A 27,772-nucleotide genomic window follows, 5' to 3' on the forward strand; every position below is an offset into this window, starting at 1 on the left:
CAATTCTAGTTCACAGACCTACTGAGCCTTTCTTCTGCTCCCAGACCTGCTGTCTCAGAACAAGTGATAGACCCAACACTTGAATCTTTCATCCTCGCAGCTCACAGCAAGCGTGGCTGTTGTCAATAGAGCAGGCCTGCTCCACTCTAGTTAGAGAAGTTCTAATAAGCAGCAGAAAAGAATCAACAAGAAAAACCTACCTGCCAAAATGGATGGTGCTTTTCACTGGTGCCACCAAAAATCTGTGGTACCACATCATTCCTTGATTCCACCAATCCTCAACTATTTACCCAAACTAAAATGTAAGAACCTGTCCCTCAGTTCAGTCAGCCATCACCTACTGGCCATCTCAGCTCATCTTCCACCAGTGGAGGACCATACTGTTAGTAATTAGGTTCCTGAAGGCCCTAATTAAGGTATTCCCACCAATCAAGGAACCTGGATCCTCATGGAACTTAAAAGTGATAGTCTCAGCCTTCAGGGATTTACTCTTCAGACCTATGGCCTCTTCTTCCCTTCTACACCTTTCTATGCAAATTACATTTTTAATCACTATAACTTCTGCCAGATCAGTACAGGAAATTCAGGTACTGATGGCTGACCCACCCTATATAGTGCTCCACCCAGACAAGGTGGAGCATACACCTTAAATTTCTTTCTAGAGTATTGACAGACTTCCACTAGAACCAAAAAATACACTTACTGGTATTTTTCCCAAAACCTCATGCATTTAAATCTGGGGTGATGTTGCACACTCTAGACCAGTGGTTCTTAGCCTTTTTGGGTTCAGTCCCCATTTGTAAACTTTGATGGCTTGTTGTGACCAGTAAATAGCTTTAGTGCAAAAAACAAAACAAAACTGGCTTACTAAATATATTGTGGGTAAGAAATACAATATACATATTAATGCAGTAAATACTAAATAATTACACCCTCCATTCCATAATGGCAACTCGTGTGGCTCCTATCCCATGGGACTGGGCGAGCTTGGCTCCTCACTCCAGGCAGTGTGACCTTTGAGGATTTAGCTTGTGGGCTTGCTGGGCCAAATTTGGGAGAGTGATGTAGTGACTTTGTGCAGAAGGTCGCAGCACCACTCACTCATATTTGGCCTGGAGGAGCAGCTGGGCCAACGCTGTGCACCAGGTAGCAACTCCTGGAGCAGGGAGTTGAGCTCAGCCAGCCTCGCAGGACCACAGCAGTGTGAATGCAGGGTGGGCTTTGCAACCCCCCCGTCCATGGCTTTCCATCCCCCTGGGGGCAGGACCTGACACTCTCCTCTCCAGGTTTCCTCTGTGAACCTGTGCCACATTCTGGCACCCTAGTTTTGGGTCACAACCCATGGGTTGAAAAACCCTGTTCTACATGTCAGGAGAGAGCTGGCCTACTATTTAAACAGAACAGAAGTACTTAGAAAATCACTAAGACTTCATGTTAATCTCCATCACAGAGATGTCAAAAGGTTCTGCAAGTTCATCCCAGATACTATAAAACTGAATTTCTGATGGTATTCAAACATGCCACGAAGTGGCCATGGTAGATCCACCAGATATCAGGGGTCACTCCCTTAGAGTGCAAGTCGTAGCAGCAGCCTCACTGTGAAGTCTACCGTTATCAAACACAGTAGAACCTCAGTGTTATGAGCATCAGAGTTATGGACTGACTAGTCAACCACACCCCTCATTTGGAACCGGAAGTATGCAGGCAGCAGCAGCAGCCGCCACAAATTAAAAAAGCAAATACAGTACAGTGCTGTGTTAAATGTAAACTACTTAAAAAAAGGGGAGGGGGGTTTTAAAAAAAAAAACTTGACAAGGTAAGGAACCTGTTTCTGTTCTTGTTTTCATTTGAATTAAGATGGTTAAAGGTAGCGTTTTTCTTCTGCATAGTAAAGTGTCAAAGCTGTATTAAGTCAATGTTCAGCTGTAAACTCGAAAGAACAACCATAATGTGTTTTTCAGAGTTATGAACAACCTCCATTCCCGAGATGTTTGTAACTCTGAGGTTCTACTTAGGGTGACCAGATAGTAAGTGTGAAAAATTGGGACGGGGTGGGGGGTAATAGGCACCTATATAAGACAAAGTTCAGAATATTGGGACTGTCCCTATAAAATCAGGATATCTGGTCACCCTAGTTCTACTGCATTTGTAAAGCAGCCACTTGGGCATCAACGTGCATATTCCCAAGACACTACATCCTGACTGAGGCCTCCAGGCCCAAAGAGTAAAGCAGTTCTTCACTCTGTTTAAATAATTACACTTAGTTCCCACCTCCTTAACACAGTCACTGCTTGGGAGTTACCAGCAGTGGTATATGGATATGGACAATCACCTGAAGGAGAATGGGAAGTTCTTTGAGATGCGTTGTCCATATGCACATTCCCACCGTTCCATCCCCTCTACCGTGAAGTCCCTATTTGGGGGTTCTGCAGTGAGAAGGAACCAAATGGTAGCTGGTGCATGAGGGCTCAGGAGCATGAAGGCTGCAGGGTACATGCGTGTTGTACAAGTACTGCTGACCCAAAAGACTCCACTCTCAGGTTCATGAGTTATATGTGCACCATCAATGGAATGTGTTTATGGACCACACGTCTTGAAGAAGTCCAGTTTCTGTACCTGAAAAGTAACTTCCCCTTCTGTGCAGAATTCAAGGCGAAAGTCTCTGGCTTTATGTGAATTTTCTGTTCTCTTGGGGCTTTGAGTAAAGGTTGTCCATCAAAAATTAAAAAAAAAAAAAAAATCAACCAAAGAGTTAAGTGTCCTCTTAAATATGCATAATTGGTGATGTGGAACCAGTAGTTCATCCAGTGTGTTTAAAAATATAGCAATTGTTTTATTAATTTCAATTTCAAAATGTATGCTATTTATTAAAATACCGAACATGATTTTAATATATGGTATTTTTCCAAGGGTGTATATTGGGGGGTGCTTCTGGAGTTTCCTTCCTTTCCAGCCTGTGCTTTACTCCTCAATAGGACAACTACCAAACAAACCACATCATAGTTTCATCTTCCTTGCGTGGACTGAAGAGAGAGATCTTCAGAGCCAGTCATCAGAGGGGCATCATTTGATAAGGCTGTGAGGCGCTTGCTTTCTTAGGGGCAGAATGTACTCCATCTAACAACACTCCCTGCCCCTGGTGGCCCATAGTATATGCATTAAACCACATTTAACTTGGGTGAAGGTTGTGCTAGAATAGGTATGCCCAAGCAATGAGCTTGGGATAATTTTGCCTTTTGCTTGAAAAAATACTGTTTCTAAATATTCCTCCTGATGTGTGTTTGTTTTGGCTGATTAGCAAATATTTGAATGAATGTGAAGAAAGCAAGAATCAAGCTTCTAAGATCAGCTGGAAGCATGGTGAATTCTTAGCACAGCTTTCTGGATTCCTGGATGTCAACATCAGAGGAAAAGAGGAACCACACAAACATTTAATTTCAAAGGTGTTTATGTGCAGTTATTTTTTCCTACATACTGAAGAGACTTGTTAAATATTTAACTTCATTGTATTGCTCTAATGGATATTAATATAGAAGGGTGCACTGTCTTTGAAATATTTGGTTTGATGTAGAAAATTTAATACAGCAATTTTCTTTTATAATAGAAAAAGAGAATACCTGTTTAAACAACTTAAATGTTAAAGATCAGAATTTTGTTGTCAAATAAGGATATACCAAGCATATTGCCATGTAAAATAGTGTTCATAAATATAGGCCTGATTTTCAGAGGTGCTGATTTCCCACAGCTCTCATTGAACTCAGAGAGGCCTTACGTATGTTCCTATAACTTACAATTATGATTGCAAAGTACAACTCAAGAAAATACATACAATTGAATGCTTGTCTAAAAATATTAAAAACGATAAAATTCCAATATGACCGTTCTGGCACCACTCTTAACACTCATTTAATGCAGTCATGCCATTAAACAGAAACATTCTCAGTGACACACACTAAAACAACCATAATACTGAACCTGTACCAAAACACATACAATTACTACAAGGTTCAATTGAATCTTATTCATTCATTACGCACAGTTCTGAGAGAATGCTACACAAAATCTTTAATACCTTTCTCCTCCACGATTTCCCAAATGTTGAAAGCTGAGCTCCCATTCAGGAAAATGAAATCAACGGCACCCCCTACCCACCTTTAATACATCTTTTACACTCTCTGGCTAGTCTTTCACCTCTACTTCTCTTCTAAGGGGCACACTGAAAACAGTGTTTATTAGAACAGAGTATTTGTTCTGGATTTCCCCCCTCCCCTCCCTTATCTATGTCTCTTTTCTCTCAGCAATGACTAGAGTTAAAGACAGAATAGGAGCACCTTCACCTTTAGTCATCATTCAAGTAGGATTCAAGGGGACATATAATCCTGTATTTTTCTGCTCATTTTGAAGCGTCATGAGATATTCCTCACCCCAGATTTGTAGGATCCCAACAAGGGTAGTCAGGGCCAAGGGACAGAGCAGTGGCAAACCCGAGGCTGGGAGTAGCAGAGGAGTTTGTAGTCTGGTCCAGGCCAGTGTCCATAGCAAGGGTCAGAGTCTTAAGTCAGGTTTTGAGGTTCAAGTCAGGTGGCGAAGTTCAGATCAAGCAGGAAAGGTCATGTCAGCTGCAGAGGAGCCAGTTGCCTGGATGCTTCCTGGAATGTTCCTTGGGCTTATATAAGGCAGTGAGCCAATCAGGAGCTATGGGGCTGCTGTCTGTCAGACTCTTGAGGTGGAACTTCCCATGGTCTGTGTCCACAGTGGGTCATGGGAAATGGAGTTCAAGTTGGTTATAGCTGCTACTGTAACCTGGTAGTTTTGCAGGCTTGGGTTCTAGACTTGTGGAGCTTTACACTCCTTGGAGTTGCTGCAGCATTACCTCAACAGATCAAGATCATGCTTGGGGCTTGTCTTCCCCTGAATTCTGGCTGCTGCTCAAAAGAGCTCCCCAAATTCTTTTTTTAGGAGATAGCCTTTCCCTCTCATAAGGTCAAGAGGAGTCTGTTGCCAAATCACATGGCTCCCTATGACTCAGAATATTTCAAATGTAAAATCACTTCTCAATGTCCTGTGCTGGTTTCCCATTCCAAAGGCTTGCTAGCCATAAATCTTATGGAAAAGCTGCCTGCTTCCCACATGAAGATAGTTGTATAATCTATTTTTATTTTCTGCCCTGCCTTATCACCATTGTGGACATGCAGAAATGACAACAGCCCTCCAGATGATAATGTTTGATCTAGTGCTGAGAATTTGTATGGGGATAACTAAACTAAATTAACATTTGCTATGCTAAGGCATACTTTTCTCATGGCATATTATGGCTCCAGTTTCTCTTCTTTTTCTACTTTGTTTATAAGGAAACATTGGAAATGAATAGCAGAACTTAGTCATAGATCTGACCCTAAAGGTTTTACAAACAACATTTTTTATGATGATGGGGAACAGAAAATGCATTTAAATGAGTGAAGACAATTGTTAACTGGAAACAGTGTAAGAATTTTACTAATATGTACTATTTGAATTGTATGTTTGTCTAGGTCAATCAGATGCATAAAGAAAATACAATGCTAAAAGGGAAGATTCCCACTCTTGCAGAGGCTATCAATGTTCATGAGATAGAGTCAAAAGCTAGCAGAGAAACCATCATGAGGCTTGTTTCAGAAGTCAGCAAAGAGCAGAAAAGGGCCATAGTCTACTCCCAAGACATGGACAAGCTTAGCAAGGTAAATTATTTTCTAGTGTGCATGTCTGTGTGGTTTAGAGATCTATTTCTAGGAATGAAAAATGCATTTTTCAGTGGAAGAAATGGTGTGAAATGAAAGTAAATGATGGTAAGATTTCAACACATGCTATTACCAACAAAAGTTAGTTTGGAAAACTCTTATCAGGCTAGGGTGTTGGTTGGAGATTTTTTTTTTATGCTTAGTTTTTAAAAAAGTATTTTTTCTGTTATCACCTTCAAGTTCATGAAGTCTCAAGAATATTAGGAGATTAAAATGCTTTTGTTAGAGAGCTCTGCTTTAGTGTTGATGTTTCCTATATGCCGATAGAGTGATGTTTTCACTCTCGTTCAACAACTGTATCCCTGGTTATAGCCTTCTCAAAGTGGTAGGTGGGCGGAAATTGTGTAAGTCAGCATGAAGGTACAGAACTATTGATTTTACTCTGAGGTAGGAGACTGATAGATGAGTTGAAATGTATGCTAAGAAATCCATATTTTATTCCTTGAAGTAAGCTTGAGGGAGTTTTACAAGTATTCTTCCATAGAGAATCAGGAGTAGCTGGAGATGCAATTGGAGCCAGATTTTTTTTAAAAAACTGCTGTAAAATTTATTCTTCAGAAATAGAGAGAAATTCATTGAATAGTATTTAGCAAAATGTTGTCCTAAAGATTCCATTTACAGAACTGGTAGTGAAGTATCTTGTCTGTCAGACACCAGATTATTTGTATGGTATAATAAACTCATACTTTATAAATAGTCATTTGACTTGCACACCGAGAAATCCTGGCTAGCAGCATGACTCCACAATCCATGATTCAAAATCCACTGAAGTCAGTTGGAGTTTTTCATTGAATTCAGTGGGCTTTGGATCCAGCTTGTAATATGCACAATGTTTTATGAATACACAGAATATCTGAGATATTGGCATTTTCTTATCTGCAGTTCCAACATTTGCTATGATTGGCAAGACCATCCTAAAAATTATAATTAAAAATGTGTTAAATACATATATTGACCTGATAAACTATATCTATGAAGCTGCTCAGCATTTAATTTTAACATAGAATTTTACTAAACTTTTCAACTTGCATTTGTTTATTTTTTAAAGATTTATGCATCAGCTGACTTGTAAATATGATTCTTAAAAAGAAAGTTTTTTTTTAAAAAAATGGTTTGCTATAACCCATGACACTTAAAATGAGAAAGAGGCACAATAATTGTGTTCCTTTTGAATTATTTTATCCAATTTGTCATTTCAGTACCATGGCCTTTTGAAGCAATTTTATTTGTTTGCAAATTTAAAAAAAATAAACTGAGATCATAACTGGTTATTGCTCAACCTTATGTTGACTAGCTGCTATTGTGCTGCACCTGTGAAAGGAAATCTACAGACTGATGAAGTAATATAATTGGAATAGACCTCCCTTCATTCTTTGCTATAATAGCCATAATTTGATTCTTGGCATTGGCATAATTTCTCTGTTAAGAGGACCTCTTTAGAGTTGAAGAGGGAAATAAAATGGAACCATGCCAAGATTTGGTTGGCAGTTAGTTCTAAAATCAGTTTAGTAACAAGTAATGACAGTATTTAACCTAATTAATATGGTTTTGTTTCTTTGTTTATTCTGAAATGTATTTAACACAGGGATTATCACATTGCAACAAATCTGATCAATTAAGTCTGGTATCCTGCCTCCCACAGCATTTGAAACCTGATGCTTCTGGAGAAGGCAAATGACACCCCGTAAATGTACCAACCTGGTCGTGTAAAGTTGTACCTTGTGGGAAGGAAAATTCCTTCCCATTCTTAGTTGTTAATCAAACAGTGCCCTGAAGTGTGAAGGATTAAATTCCTTGCTACATTGTAATCCCAGCTAGTTTGACTGCAGGGTTTATTCTTATTCACATAAATCTCTAATCCTTTTAAAAATCTTATTAAACTGTTTGTCTCATTAGTATCCTGGGGCAAAGAGTTTCACAGGCTGATTAAATGAAGCAGAACCATGTTTTTGGTTTTGTCTGTTTTAAAATATTTTCTCTTCCATTGAATGGCTTCTTGTTCTTATTTCACAGCACAGGATATGCAGCACTTTCCATTCATTATTTTATATACCCCTGACATATCTACTGCCTCTATCTCTTTCTCAAACTGATGACTGGATCATCACAGAGAAGAGGAAATTTACTTGGCAAGTGCTGTGAGTTTACACAAGAGGAGGCAAGGGTCATGGCTCTACAACAGTGAGATCCAATGAGATGCATGAGAATATTCCCAGGATCTTGGGGTATTCACAGAGTAGCAGCCCCTATGCATTATTCGCCAAGTTCCAGTATCTCATGGCAACATAGCCCCTTTGGGACCTTTGCTATCATTTTCTGTGTATTCCTGCTGTGTACCCTCCCTTTAAGGGACATAGAAGGACTATTCAAGAATTAACTTCCTCAGGAATTTCTAAAGATGTTTCTATAGGGATGCAAGATAGGGCTGCTGTCCTGCCTCACCTACCCTGCCATGTCCCCTAAACTTGCAGAGTCCAGACTCATCGGCATATGTGCAGTATGCCCAGCCATTTAATGGTGTCCTTATCAGCCAGGTGGAGAGCCGGTAGCCTGTTGTCGAAATAAGTCAGTGGGCACTCGGCAATATGTGACATAGTCTGAAGTTTAACATAACTGCATCGCTGGAAAAAACACATTTAAAGAGATTGGCCGCACAGTGCCCTGTCCTGTTTGAAACCAGGTCAGAGATGAACACAGGCACCTTGGCAGATCAAAACTGATGAGAGAGTTATTAATGACTGTCATCATTGACCACTCATTGCGCCAAGCAGATTCCACTGTCCTGTGGTGGCATAAATGAGCATAAAGAGCATTGTGACGGGCTGGACTAGGCCTACAGGACCCCAGTTGGAGGCCTCAGAATCCTTCCACACCCCGTCCCAGAGAGGAACAGAAGAGAAGTCCTTCAAGTGGCCTAGAGTGTCTGCAGGGGAAGCGGCCAATCAGAGGGACTGCAGGACCAGCCAATCAGGGGCCAGGAGGGCCATATAAAAAGGAGCAGCAGAGACAGTTGTCGGTCAGTTGCTGCCTGGAGCTGGAAGAGAGAGGACTGTGTTCCTGGCTGGCTGAAAGAGCAGCGGGACCATGGAAATCTTAGTGTAGCCAGGGACCTGGGGAGCTAAGAAAGAGCTCCTGGCTGGCTGAGGGGACTGAGCAAGAACTCAGCCCAGGGAGGGCTTCAGGAAGACAGTGTCTTAAGGGAGGAAGCCCTGGAGGTATGGCCCCATGCCAGGCCTGGGAGAAGGTAAAGACTGTGTATATCAGAGGGGGTTTGTTCTGGTCTACCTACAGACAGTATGTGAGATTCGGCTGGAGGGTTGAATGACTGAAGACTTGCAGAAGAAACTGTTGACTATGGTGGGTGCTCATGAAAGGTGGGTGCTGACCCCATTGCAGGCATCTAGAAGACAGGTGAGCTGGTGGGTGGTTGAAGAGGTCTGAGTACAATGGCAGATCGCTATTCACATGGATCTTAGCCAGCAGCGTGACAGAGACCTTTTCATGGCAAATATGGGGTGGTGCTATGTTAAGTATCAGTAGTCATGGCAACAGAATCCTGCTAACAGTATGCATAGCTTTGTTAAGCTCTACATCGATCAACCTTGTGTGAAATGAGCGACACCAGACAGGAGCACAGTAATCTGCTGTTGAATAGCAGAGGGAAAGGGCTGATGATCTGCGCTTCTGGGCGCTTGCATTCCAGGTCGAACCAGCCAATTTTCTGAGCAAGTTGTTCTGACTGTTGACTTTGTCTGCCATCTTCCTCAATGGTTGTGGTATGTTAATGATCTATCCAATGTCACACTGATTTTGCCAAACTGGTTTTGGATCATGCTGCAGGCATTGGCCACTGAGGAAAATGTATAACTCCTGGCTTGCATTTGCATTATTCAAATGGAATACACTAGAAACAGTCTTAGAAAAGCTCGGCAGTGGGTGCCATTGACTACAATACTCTGCCATAAGCTTCACATCTTCATTCAAGACCTTGTCAATTTCTGAGAAGGACAGGTTGGTGGCTACAGCAGATGATGTCGGCATAGATGAACTTGCGCGAGAGCATAGCTGGCAGGTCATTGATGTACACATTGAACAGTACTGGTGAAAGAACTGAGCCTGGAGGGAGGTCATTGATTTGACACTTCCTGTGTCGGAGAAAGGGAGCTCTATTACTTCGAACACCCAGTGCAGGCAACTTGAGAGAGTTTAAACAAAAGGTCTCTGTGCCAAATTGTGTCATAGGCGGCGGTCAAATCCAAGAAGATGGCTCCTGTCTTTAGATTTTGTTGAAAACCATTTTTGATAAAGGTGGTCAAGGCCAGAACTTGATCACAGGTGCTGTGTCCTTTCCCAGACTGAGCAATATTCACACACTGGGGCAGCTGTAGGCTTAAGGGGACAGGTGGCTAGTTTGATATTGACATTCCTCACCTCCTTTTGACAACTTTGGCCCCATAGTAGTAGGAATTTTGCTACTTTCACCAGGGCATGATGTGGCCCTACATAGTCCCAGTTTTTAAATTTCTCCTTCTTTGAAAGTCTCCCCATCATGCTTCTAATGTGATTTAGTCTTCATCTCTCCACCTCCCTCTCTCATCTATGCTTTCTTTGAGATGAGGCAGCCAATCAGCATTTGAATATTTGCACTTTCCTTATATACTATTATAACTTTTTCTCATTTAGGCACTCCCCTGTTTTGTGTGGAAATAATCCTGGTACATTTGTCACTTTTTTTTTTTTTAAACCCCTGTGGGTCTATTATTCAGATGTCTTCATGGAGTGTGCTGAGATGTTGCCTTGATCTTTTCCTGTGTCACTAATTTAGACCCCATCAGTATATGCAAGTAGTTTTTAAATTTTTACACCATTTCTTCTAGTGTGCATTACCAGCACTTGTCTATGTTAAATTTCATCCACCACTGAGTTTCCCAGTCACTGTTTTTTCTTAATGAAAGTCATCACAATCTAGCAATGTATTTATAGATCTAAGTAATTTTGTGTCATCTTCAAATCTTACTTCCCCATTCACTATACCTTGAAGATAATTGATACTAAATGCATGTGGGAGTCCTGTTTACCTCAACAGGGATTCTGTCTGTGAAGGACTTGCAAGATTGGGCCCATAATGAACAACTTTGGTCCTAATGCTACTCGTTCCTGCACCTCTCTGCTAGTCACCTCTCCATGCTGAAAATTAGCCATTTAGTCCCCATTCCTTATTTTTGACCTGTATTAAGCCTTGTTTTATGTTTTTTGTATTTTAGGATCTGGACAGTGCTTTAACAGCCAAACAGAGTCTAGAGAAGGAGATCAGAAGCCTCCAAGATAGGCTTGCTGCTAGCCAGAGAGCTTGGGAAGCCTCAAAGCAGGAACTGCACCACCTGAAGAGATGTTCCAATGAGATGGATGGGAGTCTGAAAAGCAGCATTGAGGAGGCCAGGACTGCTCAGAGCCTGCTGAGTGCTTTTAAAGAGCAAGTTGCTACCCTTCTCAGCAACAGTTCTGTAACAGTTAAATCCTCTGAGGAGGCCATCATGGAGAGAATTCGAGAACTGGGCCACAGGGAAGAGAGCAAAAAGATAGTAAGTGGATTGCTTCTGTACCTGTTCAGTCTGCTTGATTTTTGTATGGCTCCTTTTCCATATTAGCTATAATTCCGTACTCTGCATGTATGTGTTGCATTTATGATAGAATCTTAAATAATGTGGTCCTATAATATTTTTTCCACAGGACTTCTGCCTAATTCAGTATGCACATTGGACAGGCCTGAGCCTAGAGCAACTTTGGATCATTCACCGAAGACGTAGAGTTTGTTATGAAGCTGATGTAGTCAGGAAGTAAGACAGGCATCCTCAGGGAGGGGAAAGGATGCTCTTGTCTTTAAGACACTGAACTGGTTCTCACTTTGGTGTGACTTTGGGTAAATTACTTGATCACTCTGTTCCTCAGTTCCCCCATCTGTAAAATGGAGTGCTCACAGGGTTATTCTGAAAGTAAATTCAGTAACATTAGGTGATCAGATGTGCCTGTGCGTGGCATCATAGGAAAGTCCATGAATGAAGGAAAAATTCCTCTCTGAGCTGAGTTTTGATGTTGTGCGGTGTATGAGGCACAGGACCATACATTAAACAATGAAGAAAAAAAATCTGCCTCCTTCACTGATCAGTCCATCGTGCACAGTGAATAAGTCATGGGTTCTGTGAGAGGAAAAAATAAGAAGTGATCACATAAGTAAAGATCGAAGGCCAGATCATAGCCCCCTTGTGACACCTGTACACCACTCTGACAGCCCTTGCAACACCCTGGTGAGGGGGTGGCTGTTATGTTCATCACTACAGCTGTTTTGAACCAAGAAACACTTCATTGGGAGCTATGGGGAGGCTGTTGTAAGAGCAGTCTTAATGTCGGCACCAGCTCCTGGAGCAGGCAGAATTGAGGAGGCACCAAGGTAGCTTTAGAGCTCCTCCTCCAGGGATGCTCCTGAGAGGTGCAGTACAAAATCTAGCCCTAATAATAGACAGCCCTAATTTTGGCATTTCCTAACATTTGATTGCTTTACTTTGTAGCCTTAATATTCATTTAATGCAGCTGTTTTGTATAGAACTTCCTAGCTTTTTTCAAAAAAAGGAAGAAGGAACTGATGGAAATGAATTCCATCATAGAATATCAGAGTTGGAAGGGACCTCAGGAGGTCATCTAGTCCAACCCCCTGCTCGAAGCAGGACCAATCCCCAACTAAATCATCCCAGCCAGGGCTTTGTCAAGCCTGACCTTAAAAATCTCAAAGGAGGGAGATTCCACCACCTCCCTAGGTAATGCATTCCAGTGCTTCACCACCCTGCTATTGAAAAGATTTTTCCTAATATCCAACCTAAACCTCCCCCACTGCAACTTGAGACCATTACTCCTTGTTCTTTCATCTGCTACCACTGAGAACAGTCTAGATCCATCCTCTTTGGAACCCCCTTTCCGGTAGTTGAAAGCACCTATCAAATCCCCCCTCATTCTTCTTTTCCGCAGACTAAACAATCCCAGTTCCCTCAGTCTCTCCTCATAAGTCATGTGCTCCTGTCCCCTAATCATTTTTGTTGCCCTCCACTGGACGCTTTCCAATTTTTTCACATCCTTCTTGCAGTGTGGGGCCCAAAACTGGACACAGTACTCCAGATGAGGCCTCACAAGTGTTGAATAGAGGGGAACGATCACATCCCTCGATCTGCTGGCAATGCCTCTACTTATACAGCCCAAAATGCCATTAGCCTTCTTGGCAACAAGAGCACACTATTGATTCATATCCAGCTTCTTGTCCACTGTAACCCCTAAGTCCTTTTCTGCAGAACTTCTGCCTAGCCATTCGGTCCGTACTCTGTAGCAGTGCATGGGATTCTTCCATCCTAAGTGCAGGACTCTGCACTTCATAGAATCATAGAATCATAGAATATCAGGGTTGGAAGGGACCCCAGAAGGTCATCTAGTCCAACCCCCTGCTCAAAGCAGGACCAATTCCCAGTTAAATCATCCCAGCCAGGGCTTTGTCAAGCCTGACCTTAAAAACCTCTAAGGAAGGAGATTCTACCACCTCCCTAGGTAACGCATTCCAGTGTTTCACCACCCTCTTAGTGAAAAAGTTTTTCCTAATATCCAATCTAAACCTCCCCCACTGCAACTTGAGACCATTACTCCTCGTTCTGTCATCTGCTACCATTGAGAACAGTCTAGAGCCATCCTCTTTGGAACCCCCTTTCAGGTAGTTGAAAGCAGCTATCAAATCCCCCCTCATTCTTCTCTTCTGCAGGCTAAACAAGCCCAGCTCCCTCAGCCTCTCCTCATAACTCATGTGTTCCAGTCCCCTAATCATTTTTGTTGCCCTTCGCTGGACTCTCTCCAATTTATCCACATCCTTCTTGAAGTGTGGGGCCCAAAACTGGACACAGTACTCCAGATGAGGCCTCACCAATGTCGAATAGAGGGGAACGATCACATCCCTCGATCTGCTCGCTATGCCCCTACTTATACATCCCAAAATGCCATTGGCCTTCTTGGCAACAAGGGCACACTGCTGACTCATATCCAGCTTCTCGTCCACTGTCACCCCTAGGTCCTTTTCCGCAGAACTGCTGCCTAGCCATTCGGTCCCTAGTCTGTAGCTGTGCATTGGGTTCTTCCGTCCTAAGTGCAGGACCCTGCACTTATCCTTATTGAACCTCATCAGATTCCTTTTGGCCCAATCTTCCAATTGGTCTAGGTCCTTCTGTATCCTATCCCTCCCCTCCAGCGTATCTACCACTCCTCCCAGTTTAGTATCATCTGCAAATTTGCTGAGAGTGCAATCCACACCATCCTCCAGATCATTTATGAAGATATTGAATAAAACCGGCCCCAGGACCGACCCTTGGGGCACTCCACTTGATACCGGCTGCCAACTAGACATGGAGCCATTGATCACTACCCGTTGAGCCCGACAATCTAGCCAGCTTTCTACCCACCTTATAGTGCATTCATCCAGCCCATACTTCCTTAACTTGGTGACAAGAATACTATGGGAGACCGTGTCAAAAGCTTTGCTAAAGTCAAGAAACAATACATCCACTGCTTTCCCTTCATCCACAGAACCAGTAATCTCATCATAAAAGGTGATTAGATTAGTCAGGCATGACCTTCCCTTGTCTTTGTTGAACCTCATCAGATTTCTTTTGGCCCAATCCTCTAATTTGTTTAGGTCCCTCTGTATCCTATCCCTGCCCTCCAGCATATCTACCACACCTCCCAGTTTAGTGTCATCTGCAAACTTGCTGAGGGTGCAGTCCACGCCATCCTCCAGATCATTAATGAAAATATTTGCTGTATTCTAGTAGAACATTGGGGACTGCACAATATGTGCAAGGAATGAGACAGCAACCTTTTTGTTCTTACTTATGCATCATAATCTATCATTTGGAAGAGGCTCTAGCCTTCTTCAGAATCCTGTCTTCTCTTCCATCTGCACCTTTATTATTTGAGCCCTATGTAACACCATATGCCACAAAGCATCTATGTGTTTAAAACTGAAATCCCACTCAATTTTCTAACACATGCATATACACAGATCAGGTGGAATATATCTATTCCATGGAAATTATTAATCCATTGATGTGGGCGTTGTGCCACAACCATCTCTCAGCAGAGACTGGTGCCACACTAGAGCTATGAGAATTAGCTTGGCCGAGACCTGTTTCAGTATGCAGTATGTCCACATCTTTCCTGAAATGTGGCGCCCAGAACTGGACACAATACTCCAGTTGAGGCCTAATCAGCGCGGAGTAGAGAGGAAGAATTACTTCCTGTGTGTTGCTTACAATACTCTTGCTAAGACATCCCAGAATGATGTTTGCTTTTTTTGCAACAGCGTTACATTGACTCGTATTTAGCTTGTGATCCACTATGACCCCCAGATCCCTTTCCGCAGTCCTCCTTCGTAGGCAGTCATTTCCCATTTTGTATGTGTGCAATGATAAAAAGATTTAGAAAAGCTGACCTGTGAGGAAGGGTTAAAAAATTGGGCATGGTTTAATTAGTGAGAAAAGACTGAGGGGGGACCTGATAAGCCTTCAACATGTGAAGGGCTGTTGTAAAGAGGATTGTGATCAATTGTTCTCCATGTCCATTAAGCTAGGACAAGAAGTAATGGGCTTAATCTGCAGCAAGGAAGAGTTAGGTTAGTTATTAAGAAAAACTTTCTAACTGTAAGGGTTGCTAAGGTCTGTGTGGGGCGCAGGGGCTCCCTGAATCCCACCTCCCCCTACCAGGTCCCACTCTCTCATTTACTCTCTCTCTCTTCCCCCAGTTGGCAGCAGTTGGGGGAGCTCTCTGAGGGAAACAGACACGGGCAAAGGATTGTCTCATCCTCCTCTCCTCTCCTTGCAACAGAAGAGGATCTGGCTGAAAAGATGGCCAGTCTCTCAGGCAGTCTCTTGGGATTTAACCCTATGGGCCTCGTCTGTCAGAGTCGATTGCCCCTTTGTGGGGTTTACCTTTTGCCTCTCCTCCTGGGGCATACTGCTTTGCTGCCAGTCAGGCCAGCTTCGTAAGCAGTACATCCTATGGCCGTCCCCTCCTTGGCTGGACCACCTCTCTTACCAGCAGTAAGACAGAGCAGCCTTCTTCCTATTCACTGTCCCTTCCTGCTGTAAGTTTTCTTCTTTTAAGCTCTTCCCCTTCCAGGCTGAACAAACCTTGCAAGTGTGCCTTGTTAGTGCTAAAGAGGCCAGGAAGAGTTTGTTTAGTCTCCTCTGTACCAGAATGAGGGTGTGTCCCGTCACACTCTGGAATAGGATCAATGCCCATGATTGGAGATTTTAAAGACCAAGTTGGACAAACCCCTGTCAGGGATGGTCTAGGTTTACTTAGTTCTGCCTCAGCGCAGGGGGCTGGACTTGATGACTTCTTGAGGCCCCTTCCAGCCCTACATTTCTAAGATTCTGTGTTCAGAAATCGGCACCTTAAGGTAAAGGTTCTTGCTCTTCAGAAGTGCTGAGCACTCGCATTGAAAATCAGGCCAGAGTTTAATAGGAATTCTTGGGTGCTCATACCTCTAAAAATTAGGCCTCTTATTAGGCCATTTATTTAGATCCAGGAGCCTTAATTTATGCTCTGATATTAAAAAATCTTGTCTGTATATTTAATCTTGCTAGCATACATTTAACCACACCCATACAAGTAAAATATGTATTGTGCTTTCTGGTTTGAACAGCTGATGGTTGTAACAGAGCAGTTATTGTGCAAATGCTTGCTTTTACTGACTTGCTTGTATAATCAGATTGTGCATCAAATGGGAGTAACTTCAAACCTAACAAAAGATAACATAATCTTCCAGTAGAAAATTATTTCATGTGAGGCTAAATCCCTTTGATGAAAAAGCTTCCATAGAGAAGAAGGAAAACTTTCCTTCAGAAATCCATGACCTGGGTCCTATGTGTGCTATGTCAGCTCCTCTCCGAGAAGCTTGACATAGCACAAAAAATGCAGAGAGCAGTGTTTGCATTGTCTGTGTAGATGTGGACCAGAGATCCACAGGAAGCTGTAGAACAAACTCACGGATCCCTGACTGGACACTGGTGTAGAAGTTCCTCCATACTCTATTTAGGCACTCTCCCTTTATGGCCGCATGGATAGTTCACATACCATAATGAATTTGCTTCCCTGACTTGTTGTTAAAAGATCAATGTGTGGAATTTCTTTTGAGGATTTGAGAGTTCAGTTTTAATTGAACCTTAAGGGTAAGGTTTTTTCATTTAATATTGTTACATGAGTCTGTCTGACACCAAAATGTATCCGGTGTCTCTTATCTGAATTAATCTTATTTCTGCTGTGTGACTTTGCAGCCCTGACCAGATAGGAACTTTCCCAAAACATTCCTTCTGTTTGGATTGTTAGCAAGTTAAACAAAAAACTCTGTATGACAGTGGAGGTGTAGGTACTTAAAGATACTGAGTCTGCCTCTGATCTTGTTTGTACCCACATAACTCAAGTGACTTGGACATTACAGTACATCTGTTTTATACCAGTTTAAGTGAAGTCAGAATCAGACCCAGTATTGCTTAAATGTTCATATGTATTGGGAAACATAAAGTGGCATTGTTTGTTTAGCATAAGCTGGCATCTGAAAATGAATATATTTAATTTTATTGGAAAACAAGTCAAAAGTTAATTACTGTTCAAGGTGAGGAAATGGTGCATGCTAATGACCTAAGCAAAAGGCCATAAAATGAAGGTACACACCCACCTCCACCCCTGCCCCTACCTTGCTGAACATGTGAGTGAGCTTTCTTCTAGACAGCTGAAATGGACAGCTGTAGGTTGAGGGAGAGCAAGAAGTTTTTCTGCTGTGCTATATAGATAATATTTCAGTACTTTGTACACTGAGCTTTGTTCTCACTAAGCATTGCTTTTTGTAGTGTTTGATTCAATGAGTTTATTTCCACATAAGTTTTATTTTATGATGATCTTTCCATTTTCTGATGTGACAATAATATCAACTTAAATTCAAAGTAACCTGAACTGGGCCTTGGATACTGTTAGTTTGGGACAATCACTTGTGGCTACCTAGAAGAGCAACTAATTCTGACATTGAAAACCAGAATCTTAAGGATGAGACAGCCCAAGTACAAAGTAAACATTGCTGCAAGGAGGCAGGCTTGGCCAGTATGGGTATTGGGAGAACCAAACGGCCTGAAGGGTATACATACAGAGGTATTTGAGGTTCATGATGGAAAACTATGGCTCTACACACTGAAAAAGTGACCCACAGTTAGACTGTCCAAAGCTGCAGGTAAAGCTTATTGGAGGACTCTTTTTAAGGAAGAGTAGTTTTCAAAATAAACTACCACTATGGTATGGTATAGTTGCTTAACAGTTGCTTTATTTTGATAACCATGGCAAAAGAGAATGGTTTCTCCATTGCAGTATATTGATTTTTCAAAGGTACCAGAGAAGGCAAAATCATTTAAGATGTTTTAAAGGTAAGAACTGTAGTATCACATGTACGTGTGTGTATATTTTCCAACAGAAAATCTGTGTTTAAATGAAGTTAATTTTGGAAGTACATATGAGATGTTTAGGTTAAAACCATTATAGGGGCATAATTGTCCCCAAAATAAGTGGTATAAACCCAGGAAATTCAGAGTGAAAGTTGAATGTAAGAAATCCAAACATGAAGGTATGGAGATGCACTTTTCTTTAAGCAAACTTAACTCTGCCCTATAGTATCATCATGTTGTAACTAGACAATTGTAATTAATGCATAATAGTTGTTGAAGTTGCATGTTAGATTAAATTGTTTTCTAAAGACACATTAGATTGTTTAAAATCCTCACGCCTACATTACACACTACATGAAAAGATGTGTTTTAACTTGGATTAGCTAACCTACATTAGCTAACTTGGGTTCAAATAACAGTGAAGACGCAGCACCTTGGTTTTTTACCTGGGTTAGCTGCTCAAGTTGAAGCCTCTAGGGCAGCTCAGGGTTGTACTTGAGCTGCTGAACCAAGTTAAAAGCTGTGTTGCCATGCTGTTTCAACCCAAATTCCTCCAGCAGGGTTAGCTAATCTGAATTAACACCACACCTTGTTACAGAGGCAACATGCAAATGTTGATATTGTAGGTGGGCACAATTTAAAGGTTCAGGAGGGAGGGTGTTTGACCGCCCCATGTGTCGCCTCTCAGTGTAGACATACTCTTAGTGTCACTACAGGGCAGAATGAAGGTTGTTTGGGTGCCACAACTGGGCACCCCTGCTTTAAATGCAAAACTCATGTTGGCCTTAACTATGGAGCTACAGCCTGTGCCTCCATAGTATTTTTATTTCATCTTTAAAATAATAAAGGGGAGAGAAGAGCAAATCTTCCCTTTTCCTTTCTTTGCTTTCTGCCCCTGTAAATTTGTTACTTTTTTTTCATCATTTTCTAAATAAAAAAAACGTGGGGAGGATTTTTAGCTATATATCAATTACCACTGAACTCAGTAAATACAAAGATACCAAAAAAAAAGTCGAACGTGCAAGCTGAAGAAACTTTATAATTTGGCAACTATCTGTCACAGGTATGGGGGACAAGGAGTTAATTTATCTGCCTTGTCCCAAAGTGAAGCACTCTAATAAAGAAGTATGGACTGCTTCTCTCAGGAGAGTTTCTTTATGAAGGTCAAACCTTGAAATAACTATGTGAGAAAGGACTTGAGCATGTTCTGAAAGGAATCATTCCCAAGAGAGTGTAGGCTGTTCTGTGTTTCTCTTGCACGCACTTGTTGGAGACCCCAGGGCATGGCCACTACTTAAGTCAAGGGAATGGAAGGCCATAAGAGTCAAGAAAGTCTCCCTGCTAAAGACCTAAGGGTTTCTTCTTAATCCCCCCCCTTAATAAAATTCAGGCCTGGCTGGTTTAAGTAAGCTCTTTTGCTCTTAAAACAATGTTGCAGCCGCAAATAATGCCTTATAGTGTAAGGTTTGCTAACGCCAAGTTAAAAATAATAAACAGCTACAAGGCCAGACAAAATGTGCTGGTTGTTTAAGTTGCTAAAACTGCTTGTTAAAGGTTGCAAAAAATAAACATTGTTGTAACTCATATAAAAAAGGCAAAGTATTTGTGCAAAGTTTTAGTTGGCTAATGTGTAGTGCAGTAGCATTAAAAAATATAAAAGTGTGTGTAATAACCTGCTCTGGTGTGCAGAATTTAAAATTCTATTCTCCCTGTACCTTGTTTGCAGCTGCAGATAAACTTTTCTGCTTCTCCACCCCGTTGTAATTATTAAGTAAAGCACACCGGGTAACAAACCCCTGCTGTTGTTTTGCCTCTCGGCACTGGGTGCCGGCAACACACTCATGAATGTAGAAAGTGTAATTGTTTTTCAAATCTTAATGTAAGGCTCCAATCCTACAAAGTTATATGCCTGCGCTAACCTTTTAGCCTGGGCAGGGTCCCACTGGAACTCTGTACCAACCAGTCCCTTTCTAGGATTTGAATCAAAGTTTAAGATGGAGTGTATATACTTTGCACCCGGATGGTCAGTGAAGGGATTAAATGTCTTCAATGAGGTGACAGAAAAGAGGCCATTTTTAGAGCTTTAATTGCCTACACATTAGCCTATCCTATTACCTGGATGACTTCTCAGTATTCCAGTCAGCTTATAATAGATAATGAATGTGTCTGGCTAAAAATTGCTGCAAACCTTTCTGCAATTGGGTATTTAACCCGGTGAAATGGACCAATGCCTGGCAGTAATTGAATCTGTTACAAGTGTAATTTAATCTGTAGAAAGCCCAGAGGTATGTCCTTTTAAAAAGAAATCAACACATAAAATGACAAGTGCCCAGTATTATAAAGTCTGTTGTGGGAAAGAGATGTTGCTATTAATTATTGTCCTACAGCAGTTAAAATTTAAAATCACAATCATTTTAAAACTACTAGATCAGGTCTTGAGCACTCTAAGTGTCAGCAGGGTTCAGATATTTTTACTTAATCTGGACCACACCTATAGTCATATTACAGGCAAAAGTACTATTAAACTCCACAGTTCTTTCCCCAGTGTAATGACTGAAGAATCTAATGCTGGTCTACATTTAAAAATTAGATCCACCCAGCTGTGTAGCTCAGGGATGTGAAGAATTCTTTCATCAGCCTAGCTACCACTCCTCGGAGAGGGGGATTAACTGCATCGGTGGAAAAACCCCTTCCATCTAGGTAGGAAGAATCTCCCCAGGGCCATAGAGTGGCCCAGCAGCAATGCTGTAGCTGTGCTACTATAGCAGTCATAGTGTAGACAGGCCCTAAGAATAAATGGGTTGTCCTCTTCAAACACAGTACATACTTTCGCAATTATGGGACTGACCTGATCCAAAGCCCATTGAAGCCGGGGAATGTCTGTTGATTTAATGGGTTTTGAATCAAGCCCTAATGCTTTTCCAATTGAAATAAATGGCAACATTTGAGTGGCAACATCACGAGATGCATATTTCACTCACTGAGGCCTGGTCTACACTAAAAAGTTAGGTCAACCTAGCCACATTGCTCAGCCGTGTGTAAAATCCACACCCATGAGTGATGTTGTGAAGCCGAGCTAACCCTCTGTGTAGACTAGGTCAAAGGGAGAAGTGGATTACGTACACCAATGGGAGAACCCTTCCCATCAGTGTAGGTAGTGTCTACACTGAAGCATTACAGCAGTGCCGCTGAAGCGTTTCCAGGGTAGATAAGCCCTCAGGTGAATCCACACCTCTTACTCTGCCACCCCAAAAGATCTCTGTTCTGCAGAATTAGTGTAGCTTTATTGTGCATGGGAGTGTGTTGCAGAACTCTGCTGTGTGCAAGCAGCCTCCTGGATGTCATTGTATAGGAGAAAAAGAGGATGGGGCTGGGTGCCTTTCTTCTGTCCTCTTTCAAAGATGAACCAGGTAAAGCAGCTGCAGTTTCTGCAGCCTGATGGAGGACTCCTCCTCCCCTGCTACCAGTTTCTCCTCCAATCTAATGAGGGCTAGAGTTCCCCTTAGTGACATACAATAGAAAATAATGTGTTTATTGGTTGTTTTTTTTTCTCTTTAGGTTGTATTTTGTTGTTGTTGGGTCATTCCTCTCAGTGTGCAATCAATATTTCCCTAAAGCCTTTTTGGTCCTGGTTCAATTGTGCCATTTTATTTAACACTAACCCAAGGCTACAGCCCTTACATTTTGATAAGTGTCACTGAAATTAATGGCAGTTTTATGTGTGTAAATCAGGAACCAGGCCAGTTTGTAAATATGAGGCCAACAGATGCTAGAAATGAAGGGACTGTTGGATGAGTATCTGAGGGTGGAATTAAAAATGAACATGCAATGCAAACCAAATAGCTACAGGAAAATAAAATGAGAGGGGAAAAAAAACAACCTTTTGAATATGGCCAAGTAATTTAGCATTTGGCAGCATTGTAATTAGCCATCTTGTTGCTATTTCCTGTTATTAAACAATTCATTTTTTAATTCCATTCCATTGAGTTTATTGGTTAGCGAATCACATAAGTGTTGTCAAGTTAATAGAGAACAGCTAAATGATTTTTGGTTTATATTGTGAGTTTTAGTTCTTATCCGCTTTAGAAGAAAATGTGTTCAGCAAACTCATTTTAATCAAGTGGTGCTTAACAGCACAGTAACACTGAGTGGAGACATCTTTAAAAGAAATTTCAGTTGTCCCTGGTGAACCCTAGGTTCTCTAATGTTGACCAGGACAAGCAAACACATTTTAATTTTTTTTAACACTGTCTACACTAGGGAGTAACATGTTTGTAAAACGCACTTAATTAAAATGTATTAGTCAATCTTTCTAAAATGTTCCGTTTTTCCAGATTATATGCAGACTGGAATTTGTGGCCCTATTTAATTGAAATTGATTACCAATTCACTCAAGTTAGCTAACATCTTTGTAAATGTTAATCTAAACACTCCACATTTCAGGACAGAAAAGTTTGTGTTTTATACCCTAGGATGAAATTTAGGGTGAATGGGTGTTCTGGAATGATCACGGAGTGTCTGGATTAACTTTTACAAAAGAATGAGGAGTCCTTGTGGCACCTGTGACTCCTCATTGTTTTGGGGGGAACAGACTAACACGGCTACCACTCTGAAACCATTTACAAAAGACTTAGCTACTTCAAATTATTTGGCAGCGTAGGCATAGATAATCAGGTCTTTGTGGTGTTCTCCATTTCTGATTCAGTAGCTCACTGCAGCATTTTTTCCCCAGCAGCTTCTATCATTTTTTCTGAAGAAGAGCTCGGTAAGCGCGAAAGCTTGCCTCTCTCTCACCAAGAGAAGTTGGTCCAATAAAAGTTATTACTTCACCCCCCTTGTCTCTCTAATTTCCTGGGACCAACACAGCTACAAGAACACTGCATACAACATTTTTTCTGATTTTTGGTTTATATTGTGAGTTTGTTTCCTTTCTTTTAAAAAAATTGTTTATTTATAAGTGGGAAATCTTCCACTGTTTGGTAGCTTGGGGATGCATCTTTCTTGTGCCTCTACCATGTATATGTCAAGTTAACTCAGTCTCTGTCTTGTTGGTTTTCTTGTTTCCCAGATGGTGTCCCAGCTTGAAGCCCAAATCGCTAAACTGACTGAGCAGCTGGAGAATCAGACGAGATTGCATCAGGAGGCTCTGCAAAAGGCCAGGAAAGCAGAAAAACAATTTGAGACACTCCAGGAGCAATTGATGCGTCTGGATGGGGAGTTGGTGTCTGGAGACGTGATGCGAGATGATCTGAAGCTTGAGAAACAAAAAGTAACAACATAGGTTATTTCCATTTGTGGGAATGTTTTTCACAAGCCAGAGATATAGCTGAGCGTCTTTATTGTATTTTAGTGCAGCGGTTCTCAATCAGGGGTCCGCAGCCTTTCAAGGGGGCTACGCGGCCTTGTGACTGAAGCTCCCATCCCCGCCCCCTAACACTCCCCGAGGAACTGAAGCCAGGAGGTGTGGGGCTGAATCCCTGAGCTCTGGTGCTTCCTGTGGGGCAGAAGCCCTGAGCCCATGGGCAGAGTTGGGGATATGGAGGGCATTGCCCCTCTCCGCCAATTGCAGCGAAAGATCACGACAGTCCCGTGGAGGCAGCTCCATACCCCCCACCCCATTTCCTCTCCTCACCCCCTGGCCAGGTTGGAGGTAGGAAGCTGGAGCCAGGCAGCATGGGCTAGCTGCTGCTCTGGCTGGTGTCATGGAGCAGGCAGTGGCAGCATTGCCTTGTCTCCTGCTGGTGCCCCATGTTGAAGCTGTTCCTCAGGTCCCAGCCCCCTTTGCTCCCACAGAGGCAGCTGGTTAGGCAACCTGGCTCCGTGGCTGGCAGACCCCTCCGGGAACAGGGACTGCAGGGGAACCCTCCCAGCACACAGCCCCTAATACCCCTTTCCCTATACTCTGAGCTACCCCACTGCCTGCACACAGCCCCTAGCCACCCCCTCTCTGTACCCTAAGCTATTTTCAAACTTTTTGAGCTAAGCTATAATTAAGTTATAATTTTTGGTTGCGTCCCCCCCACCCCCAACCCAGACAGTCTGGGTGGCCAGCTAAGGTGAGTCAGGGGATGGAGGTGGCACTTCCTCTCTGGACCCTGCCATGTGGAGGTGTCTTGAGCCCCGCTGGCTCCTGCCCCCCCAAACAGAAGTCAAATTATGCCTATGCCCAAGGCCCCTGCCCTGAAGCCCCCCTCCCCTGCTGAGCTCTGGAGTCTTTATAGCCTGTCAAGAGGGGCCTCAGAGAGAAAAAGTTTAAGAATCCCTGTTTTAGTGAGTACTCAAACTGTGAGTTCACATGCTGGTGCTTTGGGGCATATAAAACTTTTAAATAAGGACTTGAAATGTTAACTGATACCTAAAGGACTAAACTAACTAGCCAGAGAGGTAGAGAAGAAAGTTAAAGGTAGGTGTCCAGGTCATCAGTCCAGGACCAATGCTTTGGTGCGAAGCCGGTGACTGTTTTGAGCTGTCTACCAGACAGCTGTTCTGGACACTGGTCCTCCACCTTTCGTATCAGTGTCTTGCTAATACAGCAAATTTTGGTAAATTTTAACCTCCACCTCTAGCTACAGGAAGGGAGATGGAGCTTTCTGTTTAATCCTCCCACTTCCCCCATAAGGGAAGAGGCTTTTCATTTTTTTACTTGTCTCCAGATGTCTGCTGCAAGGAGGTGGTGTGAGGAAGAGGTCTTTCTTCGCTACTCTGCCACCCATCAGCAGTCTCTATATTTTGGGTTCCGCTCCTCAATGAATAGCTCCAGTTCCTGCCTCTGCTGACATTCGTATGCTCCATATTCCCAACTAGCAGCAGCATTAATCAGAAAAGATTCTTGACAGTTTCACACTCCTGGATGCCAAGGGCAGCCATGAAATTGAACAAGATCTTTTTAATTTACTTCTGTTGCTGTTTTGCAAAAATATGAGTAGCAGCAGAGGGACTAGTGCTCTTTGTCTGCAAAGAGTTTTATGTCATTGCCTTCTGAAAAGGGTAAGGGAAAATAATAGAAAAAAAACAACTAAAATTCACCTGAATGCACAGAAAATCTTCTAGTTGTTCCCAGATTCCTGGTTTATTTGAAAAATCATCCCTTAAAAATGTTTCTACCCTTCTTTTGCTACACCCAGCGAGGCTTCCCCTACTTGTACCTCCATGGCAAGCTAATATACGCTGGGTTGTTAATAACTAATGCAAACTATGAAGAGATATCATGTAGTTCTTTCCTATGGCACCAAATCAAATAGTATTGTTTCAAGTTATCTTTCCTGGCCAATGTTAATTTTTCCAATGTGTTGGATAAATAATTTAAGCAGTCAGAAAGAACAACTGAGGTTTCAGATTTCCATTTCTTAAGTATTCATTAGCCTAACTTTGAATAGAACTTTTAGGGGTCCCACAAAATGTATTCAGCAATAAGAGCAGGGACCAGTAATTTGGAGAGACAGTCCATGCAGGATAACATACTGGACCCAATGCTGCAAGAAGCTAAAAGCTCTTAACAGTGCTTAGGATTGGATCCAATATTTATACAAAGATGTTGGCATATCATTGCCTGCTTTGGCTAGAGCAATTAGCCAATAGTAGGGGCATTGCAGGGTTGTTTCCACTGGGAGGAGAAATGAATGAGTCAGGTATAGTCTCTGGTGCAATCTAGTTTATTTCCAAACATGTAAACAATGTCCTGTTTCCCTGAACACAGTAGAAACAAACAGGTAGTTTTCTTGCTCACGATTTCCAAGTCTACCCCTCCGGTCAGTTCTGTGCCCAAGGAACTTGATCTTTCTGTCCCCTCTCAGGGTCACCACTGTTTCTCTCCCTGTCCACTGGCTTTTTTAAAGTAAGCAGACATGCACAAACACACACACCCCCCCATGCCAAACACCCCCTAGCCACTGCATTTGCAGCCTGTCCCAAGGAAATCCCTCAAACCATATGGCTTAGCTTCTGATCAGGACTCAACATGCGGCATGTTGCCTTAGGTGGTGGCTTCTGTTGTCTCCAGCTATCTCACTACATCAAAGAGTTGAATTGCTCCTTCCACTTAGCCTGAAAGAAGGGCGCTTTGCGCACACCTATCATCATTAACCAAATCTGTGATTGTCTATAGATCAAAGACCTGCTTGATGGTAGCCATTAACACTGCCTAACCATGCTTTTCTTTTCAATCTGAGTTCTTACAGAGAAGTTACTAACACCAGACATGTTCAACAAAATACTCTTTTTAAGTCATTTGCACTAAGCCTTATTTTTTTTTTTCAGGGCCCTAGTGACAGGACTACAGACCTATATCAATATAACTATGTCACTCAGGGGTAGTTACATTGACCTAACCCCCTGTGTAGACAACGCGATGCTGATGGGAGAGCTTCTTCTGCCAACCTAACTACTGCCTTTTGGAGCAGTGGATTAACTACGCTAATGGGAGAAGCTCTCCCACTGGCGTAGTAGCATCTTCACTAAATCGCAGCAGTGTGCTGTAGTGCTGTATGTGAAGACAAGCCCTAGGAGAGAGAGGCTGGCAGGATTCTCAGCCAAGCGGTAGGTCTAGAAGCTAATCTCCTTACATGAGCAAGATTACTGATTCCTTGTGCCTCTTGATGATTCATCATCATCATCACTCCCATAACCACATTGGTCATTGGGGCACCATCACTGATAAGCAATCAACCAATTGTCTCCACCCATGATGATTGTGTATCAGTGCTTGAGTCTCCGCAAAGTCCATTCCTGTCCACTCTTTTATGTTGTCAGTCCATCTCTTCTTCTGTCTACCTCTTCTTCTCTTCCCCTGTACTGTCCCTTGGAGGGTGATCTTGGATAGGCCAGATCTTATTACATGGCCATACCACTTCGGCTTGCACTTCTTCACGGTCTTCAGGAGGCCTTCATATGACCCAGCGCATTGGGTGATGATGTTCCGGACCTCTTCATTGGTGATGTGGTCGAAGTAGGAGATGCCCAGGATTTTAAGGAAGCATCTCATCTCTACTACCTGCATTTTCCTTTCAAGTATTGCTGCAAGGGTCCATGTATCGCACGCATACGGAAAAATGAAGATGACCAGTGCGTGCAGCAGTTTCAGTTTGGATTCCAGAGAGATGTTCTTATTCCTCCAAATTGGCTTTAACTTTGCCACTGTTGCTGCTGTTTGTGCAGTTCTTACCAGAATTTCTGCCTTTGATCCTTCATCAGTGATGATTACCTACAAATATATGAACTGTTTCATTGTCTCCAGCTCTTGTCCACTGACAGTGATATCTGAGCTGATCCCATCATGTTTGTCATCAGCTTGGTTTTCTCTGCACTGATTTTCAAACCGTATTTTGCAGAGGTTTCATCCACTCGTTTCAGAAGGTTGGCAAGTTCATCTTTGTTGCCTATCAGGCCATCAATGTCATCAGTGAACCAAAGATTTGAGATTGTTCACCCCCCCCCCAATGCTGACTGTGCATATGTGATCTTCCAGGGCATCAGTCATTTTGC

At 42.4% G+C, this 27,772-nt stretch overlaps 1 protein-coding gene across 1 annotated transcript in view; it reads left to right on the plus strand.

Moving 5' to 3' along the window:
- Window positions 1–27,772, plus strand: part of CCDC170 (coiled-coil domain containing 170) — an 80,462-nt gene that overhangs the window by 24,110 nt on the left and 28,580 nt on the right. Inside the window, 4 exon segments of the mRNA XM_073337669.2 lie at window positions 3,299–3,443; window positions 5,532–5,717; window positions 11,042–11,359; window positions 23,361–23,561. Coding sequence (XP_073193770.2) covers window positions 3,299–3,443; window positions 5,532–5,717; window positions 11,042–11,359; window positions 23,361–23,561 — 850 coding nt within the window.

Source organism: Lepidochelys kempii, chromosome 3, assembly GCF_965140285.1.
Source record: "Lepidochelys kempii isolate rLepKem1 chromosome 3, rLepKem1.hap1, whole genome shotgun sequence".
Lineage (NCBI taxonomy): Eukaryota > Metazoa > Chordata > Testudines > Cheloniidae > Lepidochelys > Lepidochelys kempii.